A 23,214-nucleotide genomic window follows, 5' to 3' on the forward strand; every position below is an offset into this window, starting at 1 on the left:
AGCTGAGTCTCCAGGGAGGTGGCATATATGCTAGGATTTAGGGTCCCTTCTTCTTCCTCCTCCTCTTCTTTTTCATCTTCACAGGAGTAGCTTGGCCATAGCCAGGTATATGCCTTTTAATCTATGCAAGTCATGAGTTGGGGGAAACCCTATCCAGTTGTACTATTTACTATCTTAGTGCTTGACTGGAGAAGGAATCTGTAGCTGCTTTGGCTTCTTAGCAGCACAGAATAAAGGCGAGGGCAACTTTTGGTGCTGCAAAGGGAGCAGGGGATGCTGGGGGATGCTATGAACTAAGGAGCACAGCCGAACACTCCATTTGCAGTATCGGAAGTTGCCTCCATTTATCCAATGTCACAGTTTCTCTGATAATGCCTTGTATAAGAGCAGAGAAACATATCAGGAGAGAGGAGAAATGGGAGAGAGCAGCACCCCTTTCCCATGTGCTTCAAACAGACTTCATGTTACCAGCCCAAATAGTTCTTAATATATGCCCTGTAATAAATAACACCCCTGTCTCAGCTATAAAGTGTCTGTCTTCAACTGGGATGCTTAAAAATTCATGGCATTCTGGCAGCCAGATAAAGGAGGCTGCTTCTCATTTTTTCTCCTTCTATTGCTCTGCTGTTGATCCCCCTGAAATAGTAATTTGCTGAGCAGGGGGAGAAAACAAGTCATTAAAGTTAGCGACAATGTGTTGAAAAGATCAGCAGCAGCAGCTGCCTAAAACACCACCTGGCAAGAGACTTCCATGGTGGCATTAACAGCCTAGCACTAGTGAACTCCCAGGTGTGTATGTTTGTGTGTGTGTGTGTGTGAGAGACCCCACCTCCCAAATTACAGCACCCCAGTAGGTAGCTTTTAAAAATATGTTCCTTGTAGGAAGACTTTAAAACTCTGCTGTCTTCAGATGTCAAAGGGATCATTGAGACAAAGAATAGAAATGTGACTTAGACGTAGGGCTGGGCAATATATCCATATATCGTCTAAAACCAATTTGAAATCCATATCATGATATTGGTTTCATAATTTTTGACCTGTCAATATATTGCAAACAGCATTCAAAATTCACCAGGTGCATTTTGCCCTTAGATATCGGCCACGTGCAACCAAGTAAAGATGCGCAGACGTCAGGATAGAGTCTGATGTCTCCACCATCTGGAGATGCATGCCTGGGCATCCATGGATCTTTCCTGTTTTCACACACTAGCAACACATCCTGTACAATTCTATCTGTGATATGTTATCTGCACAATCAGAACAAATTTCAGGAACCCAAAAGTTGTATTGGCCCCCCCTAATGGCAACTAGGCATTTCGTTTTGGCGACTATAACGCTGGTTTAAGAAGCCATTTGGCACCTAGTTTATATATCTGAGTTTCTCACATGGTGTGTGTGTGTGTGTGTGTGTGTGTGTGTGTTATGCAAAAATTACAATATGGGGAAACCATGAAGCCAGCCAATGCCTCTAGAATGCCTGACATTTCAGACATTGTGATATATCAGTACACTGCAGTGTCTAGCTGGTGATATAACATAATGTTGAAAACTATATATCACCCAGCCCAACTTGCTGCCTTACATGGTCAGCCCATGAAGCACATTGCCTGGAAGTTGATTTCCAAGGCTTCAGACAGGTTTTCCCCCAGCTCAAGGACTGAGCATGGAATCTTCTGCATGTGCTGTATCACTGAGCTAGGGCCCTTCCCTTGCCTCCAGGCTTTTCCAATCTAAGGGATCTACAGTGGTACCTTGGGTTAAGTACTTGATTCATTCCAGAGGTCCGTTCTTAACCTGAAACTGTTCTTATCCTGAAGCACCACTTTAGCTAATGGGGCCTCCTGCTGCCGCCGCGCAGTTGGAGCATGATTTCTGTTTTCATCCTGAAGCAAAGTTCTTAACCCGAGGTATTATTTCTGGGTAAGCGGAGTCTGTAAGCTGAAGCGGATGTAACCCGAGGTACCACTGTAGATAGGAATGAAACCTGCACCCCATAGGTGGAGCATGTGTGCTTTTGGTAGCCTGGCAATTGGGCTGTACCAAATGCTGTAATATGGCTGCTTAAGAAGATCCTGCCATTAACATATCACAGCTTTTCTGCTAATCGAGAAAAGTGTGGCTGTCAAGAATGAAGGTCATTTGTCCCATGGAAAACTGGCTGCACATCAAGTATTGCAACAAAATCCTTGTTATTCGAAAGTCTGCTTTGTATATGGCTGGCGGTTTTCAGTAAAGCTGCTGCCCAGCAGGTTTCATAGCGCTTTGGGCATCCAGTAATCGTAATCGGCAGGTGCTCTAAACTAAGATTTCAAAACTTAGCATGCCACAGAAATGTGTTATTCTTTGGTCTTGTAAATATATTGCCCCCATGGTCTCATGCCTTTCCATCTCTCTAATCTGCATCTTAACATCATTTGCTTCCAAGCTGAAGGAAATAAACCAGTTTTGCCTGATGGGCTAACCCTCTGGAAAAGTGAACTGGCATTACTTTTTTTTAAAAAAGCCATGAGATTATGCTTTGAATTATTGTTACTGTTCTGCCAGCTCCTGAATGCTAAGGTGCTTAGATTTCAGTACGGTGTATATAAGAGAATATTTGAACGCAGACCAATTTATGGTGATAGTCATGACGGCTGGCTTCGCAAGGGGAAGAAAAAGAAACCCAAACCCTTTCAGGCTTACTCAGCTATGGTATTCTTGGAACATTTTGCTGCCTTGAAAGGGAGGGGGTTAGGGAAAGTTCACGCAAAATACAGCCTTAGGGTTCAACATGTGCACATTTGCTAGGCAACACACCTGCATTAGGCTTTGATCCGTGTTTGTTGGACGGGCAGTAATCAAAGTGAAGCCCTGCAGTATCTCAGCCTAGAGACCTGGCTCAAACTCAACCCTCATTTGAGCTCAGCTGAGCCAAGGCAGGGACTCTGCCAAGGGGGTGACACAGAACTAGGTGAGTTGAGGGCGGTATGCAGTGGAACACATACGCAAACACACACCTATAGTCACTGCTACAGGTGCATTTTTTTGGGTATGCATGAGAAGTAGTTGGAGATTGACAGCTGCTGCCAAGTGCTTTTAATAGGAGTTTTCCTATAAGCATGTTACTTCAGGAAGCAGAGATTTAATAATGGCATGTACTCAACAGCTCCCTGTCTGCGGAAAGCTAGTATGTTGAGGACAGCAGAATTATATGTGGTGGTGTTTTATGAAAGAGTTTAGGCTTGAGATTTCTGTGCCCATGTCTGGTTAAGTTCAGCAGCTCGAGTTTATTATAGAACCAGTTAGAGGCCCAACATAAAACCTCAGCACCTAGGACTTGCCGATTGCATGGTCGGCGGTTCGAATCCCGTCGTTCAGTCCCAGCGCCTGCCAACCTAGCAGTTTGAAAGCACCTCTGGGTGCAAGTAGATAAATAGGGACCGCTTACCAGCGGGAAGGTAAACGGTGTTCCGTGTGCTGCGCTGGCTCGCCAGATGCAGCTTGTCACGCTGGCCACGTGACCTAGAAGTGTCTGCGGACAGCACTGGCTCCCGGCCTATAGAGTGAGATGAGCGCACAACCCTAGAGTCTGGCAAGACTGGCCCGTACGGGCAGGGGTTCCTTTACCTTTTTAGAGGCCCAACAAGACATTATCCTTGGGATGCAGTGAGATGGTAAAGCTGATGGAACAAAAACAAACAAACAAAGAACCCCACAACATTCAAAGTTCAAAACTGGGATAAATGAATATCATCCAAGAAGGGAGCAAGCCAGCATAATTCAGAAGTGCCAGGAGCCAGCGCAGGAGCTTACTAACTGGCTGAGCATCAAAACTGAGATTCATTCCTATAACTTAAGTTTGATATACTCATAGTTCAAGACACCCAGATTGCTGGAAACATCTGGAAAAAATGGCACCCATTTTGAAAACAAGCCTTAAGTGGTGGTTGTTTCCACATTCGGTAGCAAACTAAAACTTGGTAAAGGCCTAGCCAGACACTATTATTATTTTTAAAAGCCTAGAAATTGGGCAATTGTACATCTCGCCTTCAGAATGACACCATAAATGTGTGCCAAAGTGGGGAGCGTTGGCTAGTATTTGTAGTTGCAGCAATGGACTAATTGCTAATCCACTTCCTAGTAGTCTATCTGCTTGTGCCAACATTTATAAAATGAAAATGTTAATGATGTTTCTAATGGGGATAAATGGATAAAATGTGACCGATGCTTTTTTTTAAAAAAAAAAGAGTAGTTGATGTAAAAATAATAAACATTCAGAAAATAGGTCAGGACTAGTTTGGTTTCCATCCTTTTTAGTAGACCCTAATGTAGCCAAAATGGTACCGGAAGGATCAAAGGAACCAGAGGGTTTGCAGAAGTGCAAAAAATTAAGGGGTGGGTGGGAAGAGATATAAAACAGATAAATTATTACTGAGCATGCTTGGTGGGTACAAACAGACTGTTGAGAGAGGGGGGGAAACCCCAAAACTGGAGGAATTGAGTTTTCCCCAGCTTTGAGTTACAAATTTCTGCAGCATTGGTTGTGCTGCTGCTGTCATTCTAGATGCTGAATGAGAGAAGAACATGAAACAGGTCCCAAAATTAAATGCATTCCCCCGTTAAGCATGGCATTCTCAACGAGCGAATTTTCGTGTTGAACAGAGTTCTGATCCCATACCCCCACCCTCCAACTGGGGGGGGGGGACTTTTTGAAAAGTGCTGGGAAGCTTTGGGTTGTGTAGTAAGGAAGCAAAAAATAATAATATTCAACTATCTTAAACAAGTCCTCTTCTGAAATTACAGCTCCGAGGTTCCACTGAACATATCGTGTTGTTTCCCTCTAGTGTCTGATTCAAGCAACTGCATAATTCAGTTTGAATTTAGATCAACCAAAAAAGAAAAAAAATCTAGACCTGTTACTAAAACAAACCAAAGGGGGCAAATTTAAGATGACTATTACAGTTCATCCAAGGTACATCTGCATCTGTACTGTTAGTTCAACCCACACAGCAATCGGTTCTGCACTATGGAGTCCCATGCCATGTATGTTTAACTGGAAGAAAATCCCACTGTACTTGGTGAACCTTATTAACAAGAAAGTTTTGGTAGGATTGCAACCCTAGGTGCTGGAGAAGTTTATAGCATTAGGTGGCTGAATACCGCTCTGCAGTAAACAATGCAACCTGTGATGAACACATGTGTTTGGCAACACTCTCCTAGCCTTGCAGGAGCATCAATAATAGATATCTCTGCTGCTGGCTGTCTCCAGACAGGTTGTTTTGTCATGAGCTCTGTGTGCTGTCTAGGAAAAAAAGAGCCACCACAGAAATCTGAGAACGAAGAGCAGAGTGAATAAAATGAAGGTGAATTTGTTCAAAGATGGGCACAGGTACTGTCCACTCAGGAGGCAGGAGTACAACCATCAACCCGCCTCTCCCAGAATGCTGCTGTTCAAGAAACTGAAAGGCTCTTCTGTAGCATAATCATTGCAGCAAACACTGCAAGTTCTGCAGAGACTTCCCATCTGGTATCTGTACGAACCACACTTTTGTTCACAAAATCAGTTTGGCCATGTTGGTCCCTTACAAAAAAATTGGTGTGGGGGGAACCTTATTAGGATGAGCCACTGTTATGTATTACTATTATTATATCCCACTTTTTTGCCTAATAACTGACCTCCAAGCTGGCTGACCATATGAAAATTAATATATAATAAATTTTATTCTTTTTTTAAAATGATGTATATCTTTAAATAATACTTTCATAAACCAGTGGTGTTTTATATGAAGGCTTAGCGGAGAGGGGAGAAGGATGGAAAGCCTGTATTCGCCCCATAGGACGCACACACATTTCCCCTTCATTTTTGGAGGGGAAAAAGTGCGTCCTATAGGGCGAAAAATACGGTAGGTTTTATTTTTTATTTGTATGTGATTACCTTATTTTTTAGGCAATGGCGGCAGGTTGTGGGTTCCCTTTCTTTTCGTGCTCAAATCATCTGTACTCTGCAGCCTTCTGAGTGCCCACATACTTCATTTAAAGCCCAGGGGAAGACCTCATGAGGTAATTCTCCCCATGGGGTTTTTCAGATCAGGCAAACAGGAGGTTACAGAGTGCTAGAGAAAACTTGACTGGGGGGGGGGTGGAATACACCATGCTTGGTCACCTCAAAACCCCAAAGTGATCAAAATTCTAACGAAATTCTCAATCATCCTAAGAACGAGGCAGAAATAGTGAAGCCTCTTTGGGCAGAGTAAAAAAAAAAAAAAACTTGTAAAACAGTTCTTTGCTAATTTCAGAATCTCAGCACCTGAAGGCATAGCAGATGTTAGGTGGCAATTTTAAACTTGATTTGTTTTTAGGGAGTCTGAGCTAGTGCAAGTTTTGGGCAAACTGCCCTCTAGCAGTATACCATCAGAGGGTCTTGGGGTATCTTATGTCATGGTGCCAAGCTCCTCCCCACCCCCACCCCTTTAAAAATATTGCTTCCATACCAAGCTATCATGTGTACAGGATAACAAATGAAGAGGCAGGGAACAGCTGCGAAGGCAAATAGTCAGGTGTTGGAGTTGATGCCAAGAAGATTATATGGAGCACCACTCTCCAAATTAGAGCTATCGGTTCTTAAACTGAGAAGATGTTCAAGCCCCCTCTTGAGTTTCACTTGTTTCTATCACATCTGAAAAACATGCTTTTTTTTAATGCAGATTTTCTGTTTTTAAAAGAAATCCGAATATTGAAAGTAATATTCAGGCTGTGGGAAAGAGACACATTTTATTGCTAAGAAGAACACAACGGTGGTGATTCTACACTGCCCCTGAGAGACGCCTTTATCTGCCTGATTTCCTCTGTTGTACATAGGCATCTCTTTTTAGAGGGTTAGCACAAGTTCCAGGACATATTTTTTCCCGATGAGCTTCAATTGGCTTTGTTTATTGACATGCTTTGTGGCTAGCTTGTCTCTCTGCCTTTTGTCTGCTACCTTACGCTTTAGAATGAAGCTGATGTAAAAAGCACTTCAGAGAATCATCCATTGGGATGTTGTATACATAGGAATGGGATTAGAATCTGGGTGACCAGCACAGACACCCTTCCTGAAATTAATTTTGCAAAAGATAAAGAGGACAACATCATCAGTTTACATATTAGAAACAAAAAGGATGGGGGGGCGCAATTAGTGTTCAATTGTTATAACTGAATGTAGCAACCCTTAAAACTGTATTTCAGCTAAGAATATGTGTCACAAACATACATGGTGATGCACCTCGTATCCTGTTGTTTGACACCAATTTGGCATATAATGATGGCAAGAAGGATGAGGAACACTCAGCCTAATTTCACATAGCTGGCCTAATTTTATGCAGTTGGGAGAAGCCCTGGACTAAAGTGATTGAGGGCAGGGGCTCTCTCTCTAAGCGATCAGTTCAGACAAATTGGGTGGGGGTACCTGAAACGAATGTAGAGATGGAGGAAGGGAGGGGGGAAAGTACAGAGATATACTGGATGGCACACAGAGAGAGTGAGAATCTCTCTGTTGCAGACACCCACCCCGTCAGGTTACCTGGCCTTCAGCTGAAAGAAGGAAATGCATCTCCTAATGCTTTTACAACTCATCAGAGGTAAATTTTCAAAGGTGAAAAGTAGGGTTGGTTGGTGTCATTTTGCATTGCACCTACAAAATATATCCCCCTGTTTATTGTCCAGTGATTTGGCACATTGCTAGAAGTGAGTGAACCCAAAATCGAGAAAAAAGACAAGTACCCCTTTCCATGTGACACTCCTGTCACATGCTGACATCTGGGAATCCAGACATGCAGATTACTCTCGATCTGTGTGCAAACGGCCTCTCAAAATTCTCCACCCTTTTGGAGAAATTCCTTTTCTAAGCAGGGAAATTGGAAGGATGTGGGAGTAGGAGAAATTCTCCAATAGCTTCTTGGGCCAGTGGAGCCCACCATTACTCATTAGTATCAATGGTACAACTTTCTTTATTTTTCTCCACTGCACTGGCAGCAGCTGTCTTGGCAGCCGAGCCACCACCACCATTTTGCATCTTCCACAGTTTCTCCAGATCTAATGTTGTTCCAGGTCACATGCTGGCTGGGCCTGATAGGAGTTGTAGCCCAAAACAGCTGGAGGACACCAGGTTGATAAATGCTGATTTAGGTATTCTCTGTTTATTGTCTTGGAATAGCTGTGTGTTAAAATTTTACTGTCCTCTTCCCTGAAATCACTAAGGTGAAGGATGGGTTATAAATATTTTAAACAAAACAGAGGAACTATGTTTTGCTATAACTTCTTTATTGTCTTGGAATGGCAATACTGGTTTTCCCAAGAAGTCCAGGCTAACATTGATTGGGAACAGCTTTGTATAATACTGCCAAACTGATTATGAGTGTTTGAGGAGTATATTTCACACTATACTCTCCAAACTACTCTTCATTGTGCTAGTGTCCAGTAAGCTTTCAGGTGTTTTGGTGCATTCAGAACTGGGCACCTGTTTTGTAGGTGAGCCAGCAACATGATCCTGCAGAGACAAGATGCAAAATATCTCTGACAGGCCAATTAAATCCCCTATTTCCCTTGTTCAATAATGTCTGGCAGTGAAAGTAGATCTCTTAATAAAAGACAGTGCTGGCTGTTCTAACACTGGCTGGGAACCAAAGTAAGCCCATCTGTCAAATGTATTACGCTTTGCATCTATACCCTTTCAGAAACTTGGTAGATCTGTCTTCTGCTAAGACAATTTCTCCATTTTTCACTCTGCTTCCAAACCAGTGCGGGCCACTCTACTTTATTGTCTTGGTTCTGATTTCCCCAGATCAATCATTCATCAATTAATGTGGCCTTTGGCTAAGTAATACCTTTGAGCCTCAGATCTCCATTTCTGAAGTGGTAAAAGAGAGTTACTTGCTTCATTGTAAGGGCCCCTTCAGATTTTTTTTTTATTGAGCGTTCATCATTATATGTAATCATGATGTTACTGGGGCAGTTATATGCTATCACACTTTCAATACCATTTGCGCCTGCAGAAATTTCTGGGCAGCTAAATTGTTTATTTTGCAGTAGGTATATATGTTCAGTAGTTTCCTGCTAAAATCCTGTAATTTGTCAATAGTACAAATGCTCTGCTTTTGTTTATGCCGTAGTTCAAAAACTCTCCCTCCCAATGGCAATAATGTGGTTACTTTGGGGACGTATTGCAGAACAACTAAGAAAGTGGAATAAATGTGTCTATGGTCCTGTGTAAATCCATCTCTGATGCACTATTATTGCATCCATGACTTGTTTTAACTCATGTTTAGTCGTATTCTATGAGGGTCTCCTGTACACCGTTTGGAGTGATTAAGTGGTATAACCACAGATTGTTGAAATACATAAATAAATAGAAATGATGCAGAGTCCATAAGCAGAAAAATACCAGCCTGAAGGGACCCTAAGATGGTTACTGGTGTGACTGCGATAGGGAACAGCTACCTGCTCCGAATCCCCACAATTGTACTAAAATGCCAGTAACAACAACAACAAAAATGGAGATTCGTACTAAACATTTTTTATTTTTTAAAAACCTTTCTGACAGTAAGAGCTGTTCGGCAGTGGAACAGACTCCCACGAGAGGTGGTGGACTCTGCTTCCTTGGAGGTTTTTAAGCAGAGATTGGATGGCCACCTGTCAGGGATTATTTAGCAGTGATTCCTGCATTGCAGGGGGCTGGACTAGATGGCCCTTGGGGTCCCTTCCAACCCTAAGATTCTATGATTCTAAATGCTTCCGGGTGTAAAGGTCTTGCAAGCGTGTGTGCTTTTACTTGAGCGAAAATAAGTGGGCAGCTGAAATAAGTGAGCCTCATTATTTAAGGTGAAAGGAAAGGATGCTCTGGTGCAATTAAGGCTGACGAGGCAAAAGGCTGACAGCCATGGGAACAATGTGAGGTATTAATCATGTGCTAAAACAGTAATTGCCATCTCCTGTTCCCTTTGCATGGTCTTGCCACCCCCGTGCAACAGAAGGAAAATAATAATTATAAAAGAAACAGCCATTTGTCTTCGGGAAGATCTAGGTATCTGGTTCTTACTACATTCACAGCAGCAGACACAAAGTGGCTTGTGGAAGAGCTGGGCTTGAGGTCCTTTCTGGGAGCCTCCTATATGATGGGTGCATTGATGATAGCCTAGCTGCAGGGATATAGCCATTCTTAGCCCATCCTTTAAAATATGGTGTGCAATCATGTGCAGAAGTCATATAGCAAGGGGCATGCACACCAGCTGCATTTTAATAACTCCATTTAAAACACAAAATGAAACTTACATAGGACAAACAAAGGGCCATATAGAGAGGTGTGTGTGTTTATGTATGCATATACAAAGTTTTGTTTATTGTTTCTGGTCATGTCCTAAATAGCAATGGGGTGGGTTAATTCCTCCGGAGTTTGATTTGGAATCAGTTCAGTAATTACAGAGACTTCTTTCAGAAAACAACCTTTCCTGTTCTTAAAGCTAGCCCAGCAAATGATGCTGCCACCTGCACAAATTAGGAACAGCTCCTAATTCCAGTCATTCGTGGAGTCGGTTTGAGAAATAGCACCTCAAATAGTTGTATCTTAGGACAAACTACAGGATACATAAGGGTTTTTGGATAAAGTTGTGTGAACAAAGAATAAAAACCCTGGGCTGAGTGCACAGTAGACAGGAGTGTGGACCCAACATGAGTTTGCAGAATGCACTGTGCTTGCAAGAGATGCATCAACTGTGTTGAGAAACAGATGCACATTTATTAATTTTAAAAAGCCAGCTTCCTTGGAAAGTCGCGACACATTCATGCATCCTGGACAGGAATGCCACGCAGCACATCATTTCATCTTTATTGGTGCCTTTCTGCTTCCACCCACTAGGATCCAAGATTCTTTCTTCTTTCATTTTAGGATTGGACCAATTTACTGTGTCTTACTTAAAAGGAGGAATAAGTGCTTTTCAGTAGCTCAGCCGGCACTAGCTATTTACTTTGGGTCATGCAAAAAGCTCCCTTTTTACCCATTGTAATCCAGCCTTCTTGTTCAGTGCTTTGTCTGTTGCATCAGTTAAAACATGACCTCACAGATATAAACAACCCCTTTTTATCTGTCCCTATTTTTCCAGGCCTAAGCAATCGCTTGCCGTACTTCGTAAATTATTTCTTCGACACATACCTGTTGATCAATGAAGATACGCCAGTGGGTAAGTGCATTGAGCTTTTATGTCTAATGAGTTAAATGGCATGGTTCACATCAAATTATCTTTGGCGGGGGTGGGATGGGAGGTGAAGAAAGTCAAGAACGGCGACTCAGCATGTTGAGTTTAAAGGAGCTGCCTATAAAAGGCAAATAGATTCCCCCTCTAGAGCGTTAAAATGTGCACTGTCTTTGGTTGCTTTCAGAAGGCTGATAAAGATTCTGTTGATGAGGCTGTTGGTTTCAGTCTGATTAAAGGGAAATTAAACTGGATGCAATGTGAACAATCTCTGAAGAAGAATCCCAAATGCTAGCGTGGATTTACTTACCCTGTTTCCCCCAAAATAAGATAGTGTCTTATATTAATTTTTGCTCCCAAAGATGCGCTAGGTCTTATTTTCAGGGGATGTCTTATTTTTCCATGAAGAAGAATATGGTACACATTTATTGCCTAATTGTGAGTCAGCCAGACTCCATCAGGGCAGAGCGAGCAGCAGGCGGCTCTCTGATTTAAAGAGACCTCACACTGCCTGAACAGCTCTGGCTGCGCTGTGGCCAATCAGTGAGCTGCGCGGTGTCACCCGCCTCTACGGTCCAGAGGAGTCAGACGCCTTACGGTAGCTTCAGGGGCCTTATATTCCGGGGAGGCCTTATGTTCGGGGGAGGCCTTATTATTGGGGAGGTCTTATTTTCAGGGGATGCCTTATATTACAGCGAGAGGCAAAACTGGAAGTAGGTCTTATTTTCGGGGGATGTCTTACTTTTGGGGAAAGACGTTAGTTCTGTTCCATGATCCTAGACTTCCATATTTTGCTAACGGTTTTGTTGTTGCAGGTTTATGTGCCCTCCACCATTCAGTTTTTAACATATATATTTGTGTATGGTGAAGCATTTTCTCTTCTTATCTATTCCGTCTGCAATGCAATATATTGTTGTATCTGGCGGCAGAGAACACCAGAGTTGAAACTAATTATTCTGACTGTACCTTTCTACTATGTTTCTTGGTTCAGTCCAATAAGTTTCTTTAAAATAAAATGTATGAGCTGGGATAGCTCAGTCAGTACAGCATGAGACTCTTAATCTTGGGGCCGAGGGTTCAAGCCCCACATTGGGCGAAAGATACCTGCATTGCTGGGAAATTGGACCAGATGACTGTCAGGATCCCTTCCAACTTTACAATGCTATGATTGTATGATGTGTAAATGGCCACCCTGCTCTCTAATCTTCTGCTTCGTGTGGTCAGAACTGGCAACTAAGTAGCTTACAGAGTTTTATTTATTTAATTTAAAAAATATTTATATACCACTGTATCATAAAAATATATCACAGTGGTTTACACCAATAAACATAAAACAAAGAACATCATAAAAAGTTAAAAATAAACAAGTTAAAAGCAAATTAATAACAAACATCAACAGACCATCATTGGGAGTGTACTCTTAATTGCCTGCATAGTACTGGCAGAATAGAAAAGCTTTTAGCAAGTGTTTAAATGTTGGCGCAGAAGAAGTTGGTCCGCTGAATCTTTTGGCAGGGTGTTCCACCGGACTGGGAAGACAACCATAAAGGTTTGATTTCTTGTTGTTGTCAAATGACCCTCACCAACTCCTTTACATGTCTACCCAACAGTTGGTCTTGGTGCTTACCTTAGGGAAACTGGGTACTGGGATTGCATCCTGAAGTACTCGGAGTTTGAAAACACAAACCAGGGTTGTCCAAATACTCAGCTAAGCTCTACTCAGTGTGCAGTTATCGGTTCTCCCAAATTACCCTGAGTGTAAAGATAGGTTTTATGAAATTCGCAAAAACAATGTTGTCATGCCCCAAAATCCTTTTAACGGGTGAGAAATTCCAGGGGTGGAAATGTTGCTGTGAAGCTATAGTAACATTTTAAAACATGAAATAAAAGTATTTAATTGAACTTTTATTTTCAATGCCACTTGAAAATATGGCATACGTGAACACGTCTTCCACATCCAGATAGATGCCTAGTGAGCCGACTGAGAACAGGGAATGGTTGTGTGTGTGTGTGTGTGTGTGTGTGTGTGGTTTTAATTGTGCCCTTGGCAAAATATTTCGGCGTTTGATTGACAGATTTAGCCTTTATTTATTTATTTTGTCAGTGATCAGTTTTAGTAAATGTAAAAATCGATTGGGCCTTTTCTTGGCCTCTTTCCAAGCTCTCAGTCCATTAAACTTGTGCTCTTCAATCAGGGCCTGTGGATGGCTAGTAATGCTGTTCGAATTGATTGTAAGCCCTGTGTGTGCACAAGCACAGTCTGAGCATGATGGGCTGCTCTCCCTGTTCAAGCTAATAGCTGTGATTTTATCAGGGCCCGAATAGCAGAGTCCTCTATTTTCTTGCATGTGCTCCCCCACCCCACCCCCCCGTTTGCAGTTCACGCTTGCAACACAACACCATTAATCCATGTATTCTTAGTGAAAGGTAAATTTGATTCTGAATTAAAAACAAGAAAACAAAAAACATGTGACGCTTAAGACATCCTTTAGCGGGGAGGAATAAGGTATTGTACATTATGGCCACGTTTGCATAGCTTAGCAAGAACATGGGCTCCCAGGGTGGCAGCTAAGCCACAGGGTTTGGCTTAGGGTGCTGTCTGAACCCCCAGCCTCATAGTTAAGCTCTCTCCTCCTTAACCGAGGGACCTAACCACCAATGGCCACTGCCATCTTCCCTGCAAGTTCACTTTGGTTTGCTTTGGTTTAATTTAATTTGATTTCCCATCTACACTAATAATACCAGAAATATTTGGCGCAATCTAGAGGTTGAAGATTTTGTAAATATACGTAGGGAAAGAGGCGCTACTTGAAGTTAACAGGAGGGCACCACCCTGGGAACCAGCAATTCCAAAGGAAAACCTGTGCACCCAGGCCCCAGTTACATGATTTGATTATTACATTTTAACCGTTCTCCAAGCTTCAGAGGATCTGCTTGTGGATAAGTAGTTCTATGCAACAGGGAGAACATCCAAACACACACACACACACACACACACACACACGTCCATGTGGAATAGCTTTCAGAGCTGGCAGGTTTTCGCACATGAGGGCAACTAGCTTTAGAGTAAAAACAACAAGCACAAGCACAAGATGTCCCTGATTGTAGTTTGGAGCCTGTTGTTCTCAGCTAAGAGTTTTATAAATGAGGCTGATTGCATTCAACTAAATATGGAAGCTGCCTATGGCCCTTGTGAATCATTGTACACTATATACTCCTAGTGTAGAACTTGGTGTCCACAAATTGCCTTCCCTTGATATTGTATACTTAAAATCTTTGCTGGGCTACTGGATAAAGATGGCAGTGATACTTTATTGTGTATCTCTTTGCAGTCCCAATCAGCTACAATTTAGGCATAATTTTTATTTGGGGGGGGAGGGAACTCTCTTAATTCCATTAAGGATCATAGCTAAATCTCATTAGCGATGTGAGGCTATATAAGAATGTTTCGGGGGGGGGGGACGACGACAGGGAACCTGAAGCTAGTTCAGAGTAAGGGCTATGCCTGTCAAGAAACTCTGCCCTCACTCTGAATTTGCTTCATATGCTCTTAATGGTGTTCTTATTATTAAAATTGGTTGTGAGATGATGTCACTTTTACTAGGGACAAGGGGAAGTTTTCAAACCCAAAATGACTTGGAAGCCAATTAGCCTGCAAAGAGCAGCAAGCTGGGGGGGGGGGGGGAAGCTTTGGGGAAGTTTTCAATTGCCCTTGAACAATTTTGCTTTTATTAATGTTTGCTAGAAAACAAACCCCACTAGTGACTTCATTCGCTCCCCCATTTAGCCTGCTGCTGTCTTCTACAACTCACTTGCATTAATAAAACCATTCCCCCCCCCCGGTCCCTGCTCAAAATCCCTCCTCCCTCTCTCTACCTGGCTTGACTTTAACTGCCTCCCCTTTCCCTCACGTGATGCCTAAAGGAGTGTTAAGCAACAATTAAATAGATAATTCCCTCTCTAATCACTTACATGAGTAAATTAGTCTTGTCAGGAGCTATTAAGACAGAGAGCTCGGAATTCATTAGGCTTCATTGGGCCTATGGAGCTTCTGGCATCGCTGCTAGTCCAGGCTGATTAATTTCCTTGAAAACACTATCAATGCCCATCTGTTTCATTTAGATCTTTGGAGAGCAATTTTCAGGTGGACTGACCCCCTCGTCAGTTATTTCACCCAGAAGTAATGACTGACACACACACACAGCCTACTGCAGTGTGAAGAGGAAACTCTCAGTGTTTGTGTATAAAAGTAAAATATTCATGCACACTTGTTCAAGACCTGCAGCCAAAATTTGGCTGATAGTTTAAAATTGATTAAGGGAAAGTTAAGTGTTGCCTGCTCCCCTGCAGTTCCTCAGCATATGAATCTCGGCTAGCCTTTCTCCCATCGTTGTCCATCCTCACTTCCTCTAGAGTCTAGAGACCACTCCTTTTCTTTTCCTAGTTCCTGCTGCCCTTGACCTGCTGCGTTCTCCTGTGCTGAACAAACTCGTGGGGCCAACTAATTCTGGTTTTGTTCCCCATCCTCCTCCCTGCTGAGTTCTTCAAGGGCAAGGAGGAAACTGGCAGCCAGGGTCACTTCCAGGACAAGGTGTAAGTAAGAAGACAGGCAGACTGAGGTTGGTGGGGCAGAACCCCTTTCCCCCCAGTACAGTGGTGGCAAACCTATGGCATGCGTGCCAGAGGGGGCACTCAGAGCCACCTCTGTGGGCACACACGCCGTCGCCCCAGCACAGAGTTACTATATGAAACTTCCAAATGTGACAAAAATGGCGAGTATCTTAAGTTATTTTTACAAACATTACCCTATTAAAAAAATGAAAGATAAAAATTAGATAAATGAACAGAACTGAAAAACATAATTAAAATCCAAGGATTTTGTAGAGTACCCATAGAAAACAGGTAAGCCTTTAAAGCCCTTTTAAACATTGCAAGGGGTGAGGCTTGCCAGAAATATGTAGAATTTTTTTTGGGGGGGGGACCACTGATAGTGGGTGGGGAGAACTGAGGTGATAATGAGCTTATCTTTTGCCTCTTATGACACACTAGCTAAAAGGGAGGGAGCTCAGGGAGAATCAACTGCAGAGAGGCACACAAATTAAGAGCTACTCATTTAGACAGACAGCCTTGGAGAAGGTTATGTCTGTCCCGCGGTGTATGTAATTATTGTTGATCACTGAAGCATGTCCCTTCAAGACCGGATCTTAGGTTTAGTTATGCATAAGAGGGCTGCGAAGATAGGGAAGATGTACATAGATCTGATATCAGCACCAGTCCTGTTGCTTAACAACAAGGATGCTCGTAGTGAGTATGATGCTACAATGTCATCCAGCCTCCACCCCCCTCACTGTACTTCACCCCCCGCATTCACTTAGAGATTGTAAGCTCCTCAAGGCAGGGACTTTTAATCTGAAAAGCACCGTGCACATTGACAGAGGCTACCTAAAAAACATTGGCATCTTATCTTGCATACAAAGTCTAAGACTCCATAAGCTATGTAAGGTTTTCACAAAACCCTGTACAGATTGCAAATCTCCATGCATCTTCCCCTGCTACGTACTAATGAAACCTAATGTCTGCATGTGCACAGAAGATATTTAAAGCTAGAAGTGTGTAAGGCTAAAGAAATACTGCAGGCGACTTGATAATGAGGTACTAATTGGGCATCAACCATGTGCAAATTAAATGAAGCCCAGCGGAAGACTGGAAAGCTATAGCAGAGTCAACAGTTGGCTCACTACTGAACTACATTTGTTTACATTGGACACAGTTTGATACACAGTTAAATGCATTTAAAGGCCATTGATTTCAGCAGATTGAACAAGGGATGCTCAACTGTGCATTCTGGATTGTGTTCTGTGGATTTTGTTCTGTGTGATGTAGACTTGCCAGAAAGGGATAGAGCCATTTCTGAAGTGTCGTACTGAAGTGACTTCCCCACCCCCCTTAAGATATTTGTTATTGTTGTTTTAAAGCACAAGAGTCCTACCAGTCTTTGCATGCAACGTTGATGTCATCAAGGAAATAATTTATTTAGCATTGTGCCAGTTTCTCAGATATCTCCATGCGTTACCTTCATCCATATTCATGCCTTATGGTTTGGGGAAAAGCACGCCAAAACTCAGTATTTCATAAGAAATAACAGGGCAGATACTGCATAGATATGGATTGTGGCTAGTGTTGTGTGTATATCGCAAATAGTGGCAGCACGCTGGATGGAGACTAAACAGAAGTGTGTACACAGCTTGACATTTCTGTGCAAGTATCAATGAAGCACTCTCAGTGAGAGAGTGCTTAAAAGCTGTTGGGAGAAAATTAATTTCTGAGAACAAGCTTCATTTTATGATAGAGTGAGATTATGTTTCTACTTCTCGTGGAATTCTTTATTGCCTTTGAAAAGTTCGATTAACTTATGATCCATTGGATCATGGTGAAGTTTTCTTCAATCTAACTCAACTTCTGTGCAACTGGATGTCTGTTTCACCATGTCACAAAGAAAAAGGCTGACTGTGTGTTTGAGGGGGCCCTGGACAAAATTTTCTCTGATATACCCCCTTCTCCTTTGGTGGGCTTATTTGAAGGGAGGCAGCAGCGTGCCAAGCAGTACCAGGTGGCTGGATTTAGCCACCATGTTTGTTTCCCCTAATGTTGCTCCAGGCACTGTGGGAAATTAAAATGGCGGCCAGGTCTGGTCATCTGGTACTGCTTATAATACTAGGACAGAAATATATATAGTGCGGGAGGCTGACAACAGGCATCAACAGTGGTCTTTGCTGAGAGTCTGGGCCCCTGGCTACTACTCAAGAATGCAGCTGATACCGGCCTAGAAGAGGAGCTACACACACCAACACAAACACATAGGCTCACCATTTTACACTGTGATACAAATGTATGTCTGTCTGGCCATGTGGGAGTATATTTTCAAGATTTCATTTACAAGGAAATGACAATGTTGGAGAAAAATCATTGCTCTATTTTTATTATCATCATCATTCTGTAATAAATGATGACGAAAACATGTCTTAGCCTACTTTGCTTAAGTTTCCCCCCAGGTGGAATTGCCTTGCCATACCTTTCCTCACTTATCTCAGCCTCGAGGCATTTGGTTGCTAGTAATAAATGACAACCCTTTGAACAGGCTGTATGCCAGAAAGCTATGATATCCAGTATATGAGTGGTCTGCTCCTTTTGCATTCACAAGACAGCTTTGTGTGTGGCCAAAGCATGGCAATGGGGGCGCAAATCAGAAGGTCTGATTCTGCAAGAAAACACAGAAATATATGAGCCATTACTGTTGTTAACTATTTATTAGGAAATTGGGTTGCTTTTGTGTTTTCAAGCTGATGCCTCTTCCTCAGGGTCAGAATCTGTATGGCCTTATTTGTTCCCATGAAAAGAACACCTTGGTGGAAAACAAAAACAAAAAGAGTGAATTACATGATAAGTAGTTAATAAAATATGTGCCTCTTATTGTTGCAGTTTGTTTATTTCGAATACCAGTGTGGTATCCAATGTTCGCTAGCACAAGGATTTTCACTTGTGCAATGAAACTTCCCCCTCTTCCTATGTGCCCCTGTGCCCTCTCTATAACTACTATGAAAGATTGGGATGGGAAAAAACAACCACCTGGAACAGATTTAAGGGATGCACAGAAAGTGGAGAGGGAGGGAAGTTCCTTCGTGCAGCCAATAGTCCCTGCACTAGCAGAAGCACTTGGCTGGCTATCCCTTCATGCTCTATAGCAGGGGTCAGCAAACGTTTTCAGCAGGGGGCTGGTCCACTGTCCCCCAGACCTTGTGGGGGGGGCAGACTATATTTTAAAAAGAAAATAATGATGCAAGAGCACCATGAGCCCCGGTGGCTGCTTACCTGTGTCTTGCGAGCAGCAGGGGCTGGTGGCGGCGGTGGAGGGACAATGAGCGGCATGCAAAAGTGTTCTGGAGAGGGGCTGCTTTAAATGGCAGTCGCTTGAGAGGGGCACTCAGCCAACCGCTACTCCTGTGTCTGGCTGGCGGCAGTGCTGGTGGAGAGACGATGAGTGGTGCGCAAAAGGACTCCGGAGAGGGGCAGCCCCCTTCCTCCTCTAGACAGGGCAGGGAGAAGCCAGGAGGAGGGAGGGAGGAGGTGCCGCCACCGTCGTGTGACGGAGAGGGAGGGAGAGGGAAAGAACACGCAGGCTGGCAATCCAGGCAGCAATTCCTGGACCGTCCACAGGCCGGATCCAGAAGGCAATTGGGCCTGATACGGCCCACGGACCTTAGTTTGCTGACCCATGATCTGTAGCCCTAAGAGACTTGCAAAGCAGCATACAAAATATTGTTACAATAAAAAGAAACAAACACAAAATGTCTAATAAAGGAACAGAAATTGCATTCTACCCATAAAGTGCTAGGGCTTTTCATGCCCTTGATCTCTCCTTTGGCCAACTTCTACCAGGTAGTAAGTTCTACTGAAATCTTCAGAGGCAGGGAAGTGGGGTTGAGCTGCTGTAACTTGCTCCGTCTAGGATGGAAAAAGTCTTATATAATGCAGCTCCCTTGAGGAGTGTCAGTTCCATTGCACAGCTGCATGAAATCCCATACAGAGTTTCTGCTATACAACACCTTGTATGAATAGTGGAGGCATCATGGCTTGTACTGGGACAAAGGCTCTCCCTGTTTATAGCAACACGTCTTTATGTTATCATATGAAGATCACAGTGTGTTGTTGTATGTGAGAAATTCACTGCAGATGTGAAACTCTGCTCTTTTTTCTGCTGTGTGAAAGAGAATTGGCTCAAACCTTTGTTCAGATTAGCAATTTCATTGTAAACTATACTGAATACTAATTTTCACTGCTTGAACTGTTACATTAAGCACCTGTGCAGTTTGTTTATATTTCTTCAGAATGAGGTCGGGAGTTTGAAGAATTAAATTACTGCCAGCAATTATGCTGTTTTAAAGCTCCATTTCAGTAGTGCGCTTAAGCATATGTTTTAATAACTTTCTTTTGTGACTTGAAACTGTGCTTACAGATAAACATATGTTTGGGGTTTTATTACAAGCTCATTTTCTGCAGTTCGGTGATATGTTCTGCTTTCAGTTTGTAGCTTGCCTTTATTTACGGCTTAGGTTAGGGAGTTCCCTTCCCTCTTCATTGCATGAGAAATCTTACATTTGAAGCTTGCAGGGGGTTGTGAACATAATTTTAACGTGACTATGGTGGGATTGTGGCTTGTTAGATTATTATTTTTATAAATATATTATGGCATTTATATACTACCTTTGGGGACGTTCCCACCACAAGGCAGTTTAAAAGAACATCTTGTGTTTATTGCTAACTAAGTCAATATTTTGTTAGCTAATAGAATGAATGGAGTGCAAGTGTGGGAATATGATAAAGAGATATTTATTGAATGCATATGGCAAATGCCCATACTTACTTTAACCCCCCAAAGACACTTGGTTGGAGCATCCCACTAGGCAGAGGCAATTTTCCAATCAGGAAAGTTTTCCCCTGCTATGGTTGGGGCAGTCAAGCATCCCTAGGGAGGCATTTGTGATGAGATGTATAGCAAAGAGATTATGCATTGGCAGTGATCCACTGTTTTGTATGCGTATGTAGAACTTAGGTGCTAGCAGATGCTTTTTCACGAGGAGGAGACTACTTGGCGTGCACAGTGAAAAATCACCATGTGTGAGCCATAAGCAATCACCATTTCCCTTTACAGAAGAGAAGGGGAAACACGCCCCCCTTATGCTCAGGTCTTTATGTAGTACCCACTGATCACAATTAAAATGGCAGTTTTAAGTGTGTGTAGGAGGAATAACGAACTTCTTTGCTAGCTGTTAAAATATATACTGGCTAGAAATTATCAGAAGATTTGTTTTAATGATTTGCTCGCTCGCACTTCCGACTAAACCGCAGGAATAACTTTCCAACTGATAAACTAATAAATGTGTGTTTCTGCCCCCCCCCATGCCACATTAACTGGTCTTTCACTGAGAACAATGGCAGAATAAACTTTGGGTTAACTGCCAGAGAGAACATAGGCAGCCACCTTGAATAGATTTTCTATGTTAAGTGTGAGCTTAAGCTTAAATGAGTTTCTGTCAAACATGGGCACTGCAGGATTTGCTTCCAGATGGTGGGCCCTGAACAGTAGATTTTGGAGAAAGCCAAGCACCAGGCAAAAGGCCAGTCTAACTTCTGGTGTAGAGCAAACAGATGACTCTTTAGCAACCAGGGATGGAGGAATTTATTTTGGCTTAATAAAACTGCTCAAGGAAATGACATATTGTCACGAAGCATAAAACAGAATATTATTTAGCAGTGCTGGACAGAACTAAGGATACTTTTAAGTATATGCAAAGTGGTGTCATATTCCTCTTGCATTTTGCAGTCAGGTCTATTCAGATGTTTCTTTAAGAGCTGCAGAGAAAAATGTGAAAAGAGAGTAGATAGGTAACACATGGTTTGCACTATTAGGAGAAAATCATTCTTGGTGTGCAAAAGTAGGGATGAATTGACTCTGAATAATTAGCTGGAAGAGCTTACACAAAGGAATAAGAAACGGCAGAATTCCAAACCACTGCTGGCACCTACTAAAGCTGACTTTTGTAGTTTACTTTTTAACTTTTTCCATCACTTAGAACAGAGCAATACATATTTCTGTAGTCCTAAAGTCTAAATGGGTATGCAGGTGGTGCTGTGGTCTAAACTACTGAGCTTAGGGCTTGCTGATCGGAAGGTCGGCGGTTCGAATCCCCACGACGGGGTGAGCTCCTGTTGCTCTGTCCCAGCTCCTGCCAACCTAGCAGTTCAAAAGCACGTCAAAGTGCAAGTAGATAAATAGCTACCGCTCTGGTGGGAAGGTAAACTGCTCTGGTTTTGCCAGAAGCGGCTTAGTCATGCTGGCCACATGACCCAGAAAAACTGTCTGTGGAAGTGAACAAACACCGGCTTCCTCAGCCAGTAAAGCGAGATGAGCGCCGCAACCCCAGAGTCGTTCACGGTTGGACTTAACAGTCAGGGATCCTTTTCCTTTACTGTTAAGGTCTAAATTTGGGCAACAGGAAAAATCTTAGCCTTCCTGTGTGACAAGTTATGTCACTGATGCCTATCATATAATGTGCTATAAACTTTGCAGAAAGGGAGAAGCTCATCTAAGCATAGTAAAAAAAGACCTCTAGGCTCATATGTAACTGTCAGGATTTTAAATTGCAGATGTGATTGAACAACCTGGATTTTTAGGTGTTGATGATCATAACACCTCTTGTTCTACTGAAGAACTGAAGCAGGAGCCAACAATGCAATAGCTCCCCCGCCCACCATGGGTAAAGAACATCTGGCTATGAGGGGTTTTAAAAAACAAAAAACAGATGTTGTCTTAATGTTCTGCCAGGCCCTGAAAAGATGGGGGAGGGAAGTCCTTTTATCTCTGGCTGATATTCTTCACTGTCCTGGATAAATTGGCCTTATGATTGGAATATTGTCTGCAGTCTTGTCAGGTACACACCAATGAGTGACAGGTTATAGAAAGCAAATCAACCGAAAGCTATTACCCTCTTACTTCAGCAGAGTTTGAAAAATAGTCATAAATTAATGTTCTGTGCTGACTTGAAGGAAAATTCCCTACGTGTATTCCCAAACACATCAGGCCATAATTGTGCATGAGTGTGTGTGTGTGTTTTAAGAGGATGTGCAAAATAATTGAATAATGTAATAGTGTTGCTGTTTTCTAAAAAGCTCTGATATTTACACACCCCGTTTAATCGAAATCTTGTTTGGAAAGAAGCCAGGGAAGGCAGGATATCATAGACTTTGCAGTAATATCCTCAAGAACAACAACTTACAGGGGTTCGGTTTTTCTGCATCCCTCCCTCCTTGGTACAACAGGAGGAGTTGCTGCTTCACCTTTTAAAATATTCAGGTCTGAAAAAGCAGACCACTCTCCCACTTCATAATTCACACACTGCTTGTTTTACAGCTGATGGAAGAAAGGGGAAATTTATACATTACAGAAACTGATGAA

General features: G+C 42.6%; 1 protein-coding gene across 1 annotated transcript in view; it reads left to right on the top strand.

Moving 5' to 3' along the window:
* The window catches only part of CDH23 (cadherin related 23), a 406,157-nt gene that overhangs the window by 26,832 nt on the left and 356,111 nt on the right, over positions 1 to 23,214 (top strand). Inside the window, exon 3 of the mRNA XM_083441382.1 lies at positions 11,112 to 11,189. Within this exon, the coding sequence (XP_083297508.1) occupies positions 11,112 to 11,189 (78 nt within the window). The remainder of the gene's footprint in view (positions 1 to 11,111; positions 11,190 to 23,214) is intronic.

Source organism: Podarcis tiliguerta (assembly GCF_965153285.1).
Source record: "Podarcis tiliguerta genome assembly, chromosome: 5".
Taxonomy (NCBI): Eukaryota; Metazoa; Chordata; class Lepidosauria; order Squamata; family Lacertidae; genus Podarcis; species Podarcis tiliguerta.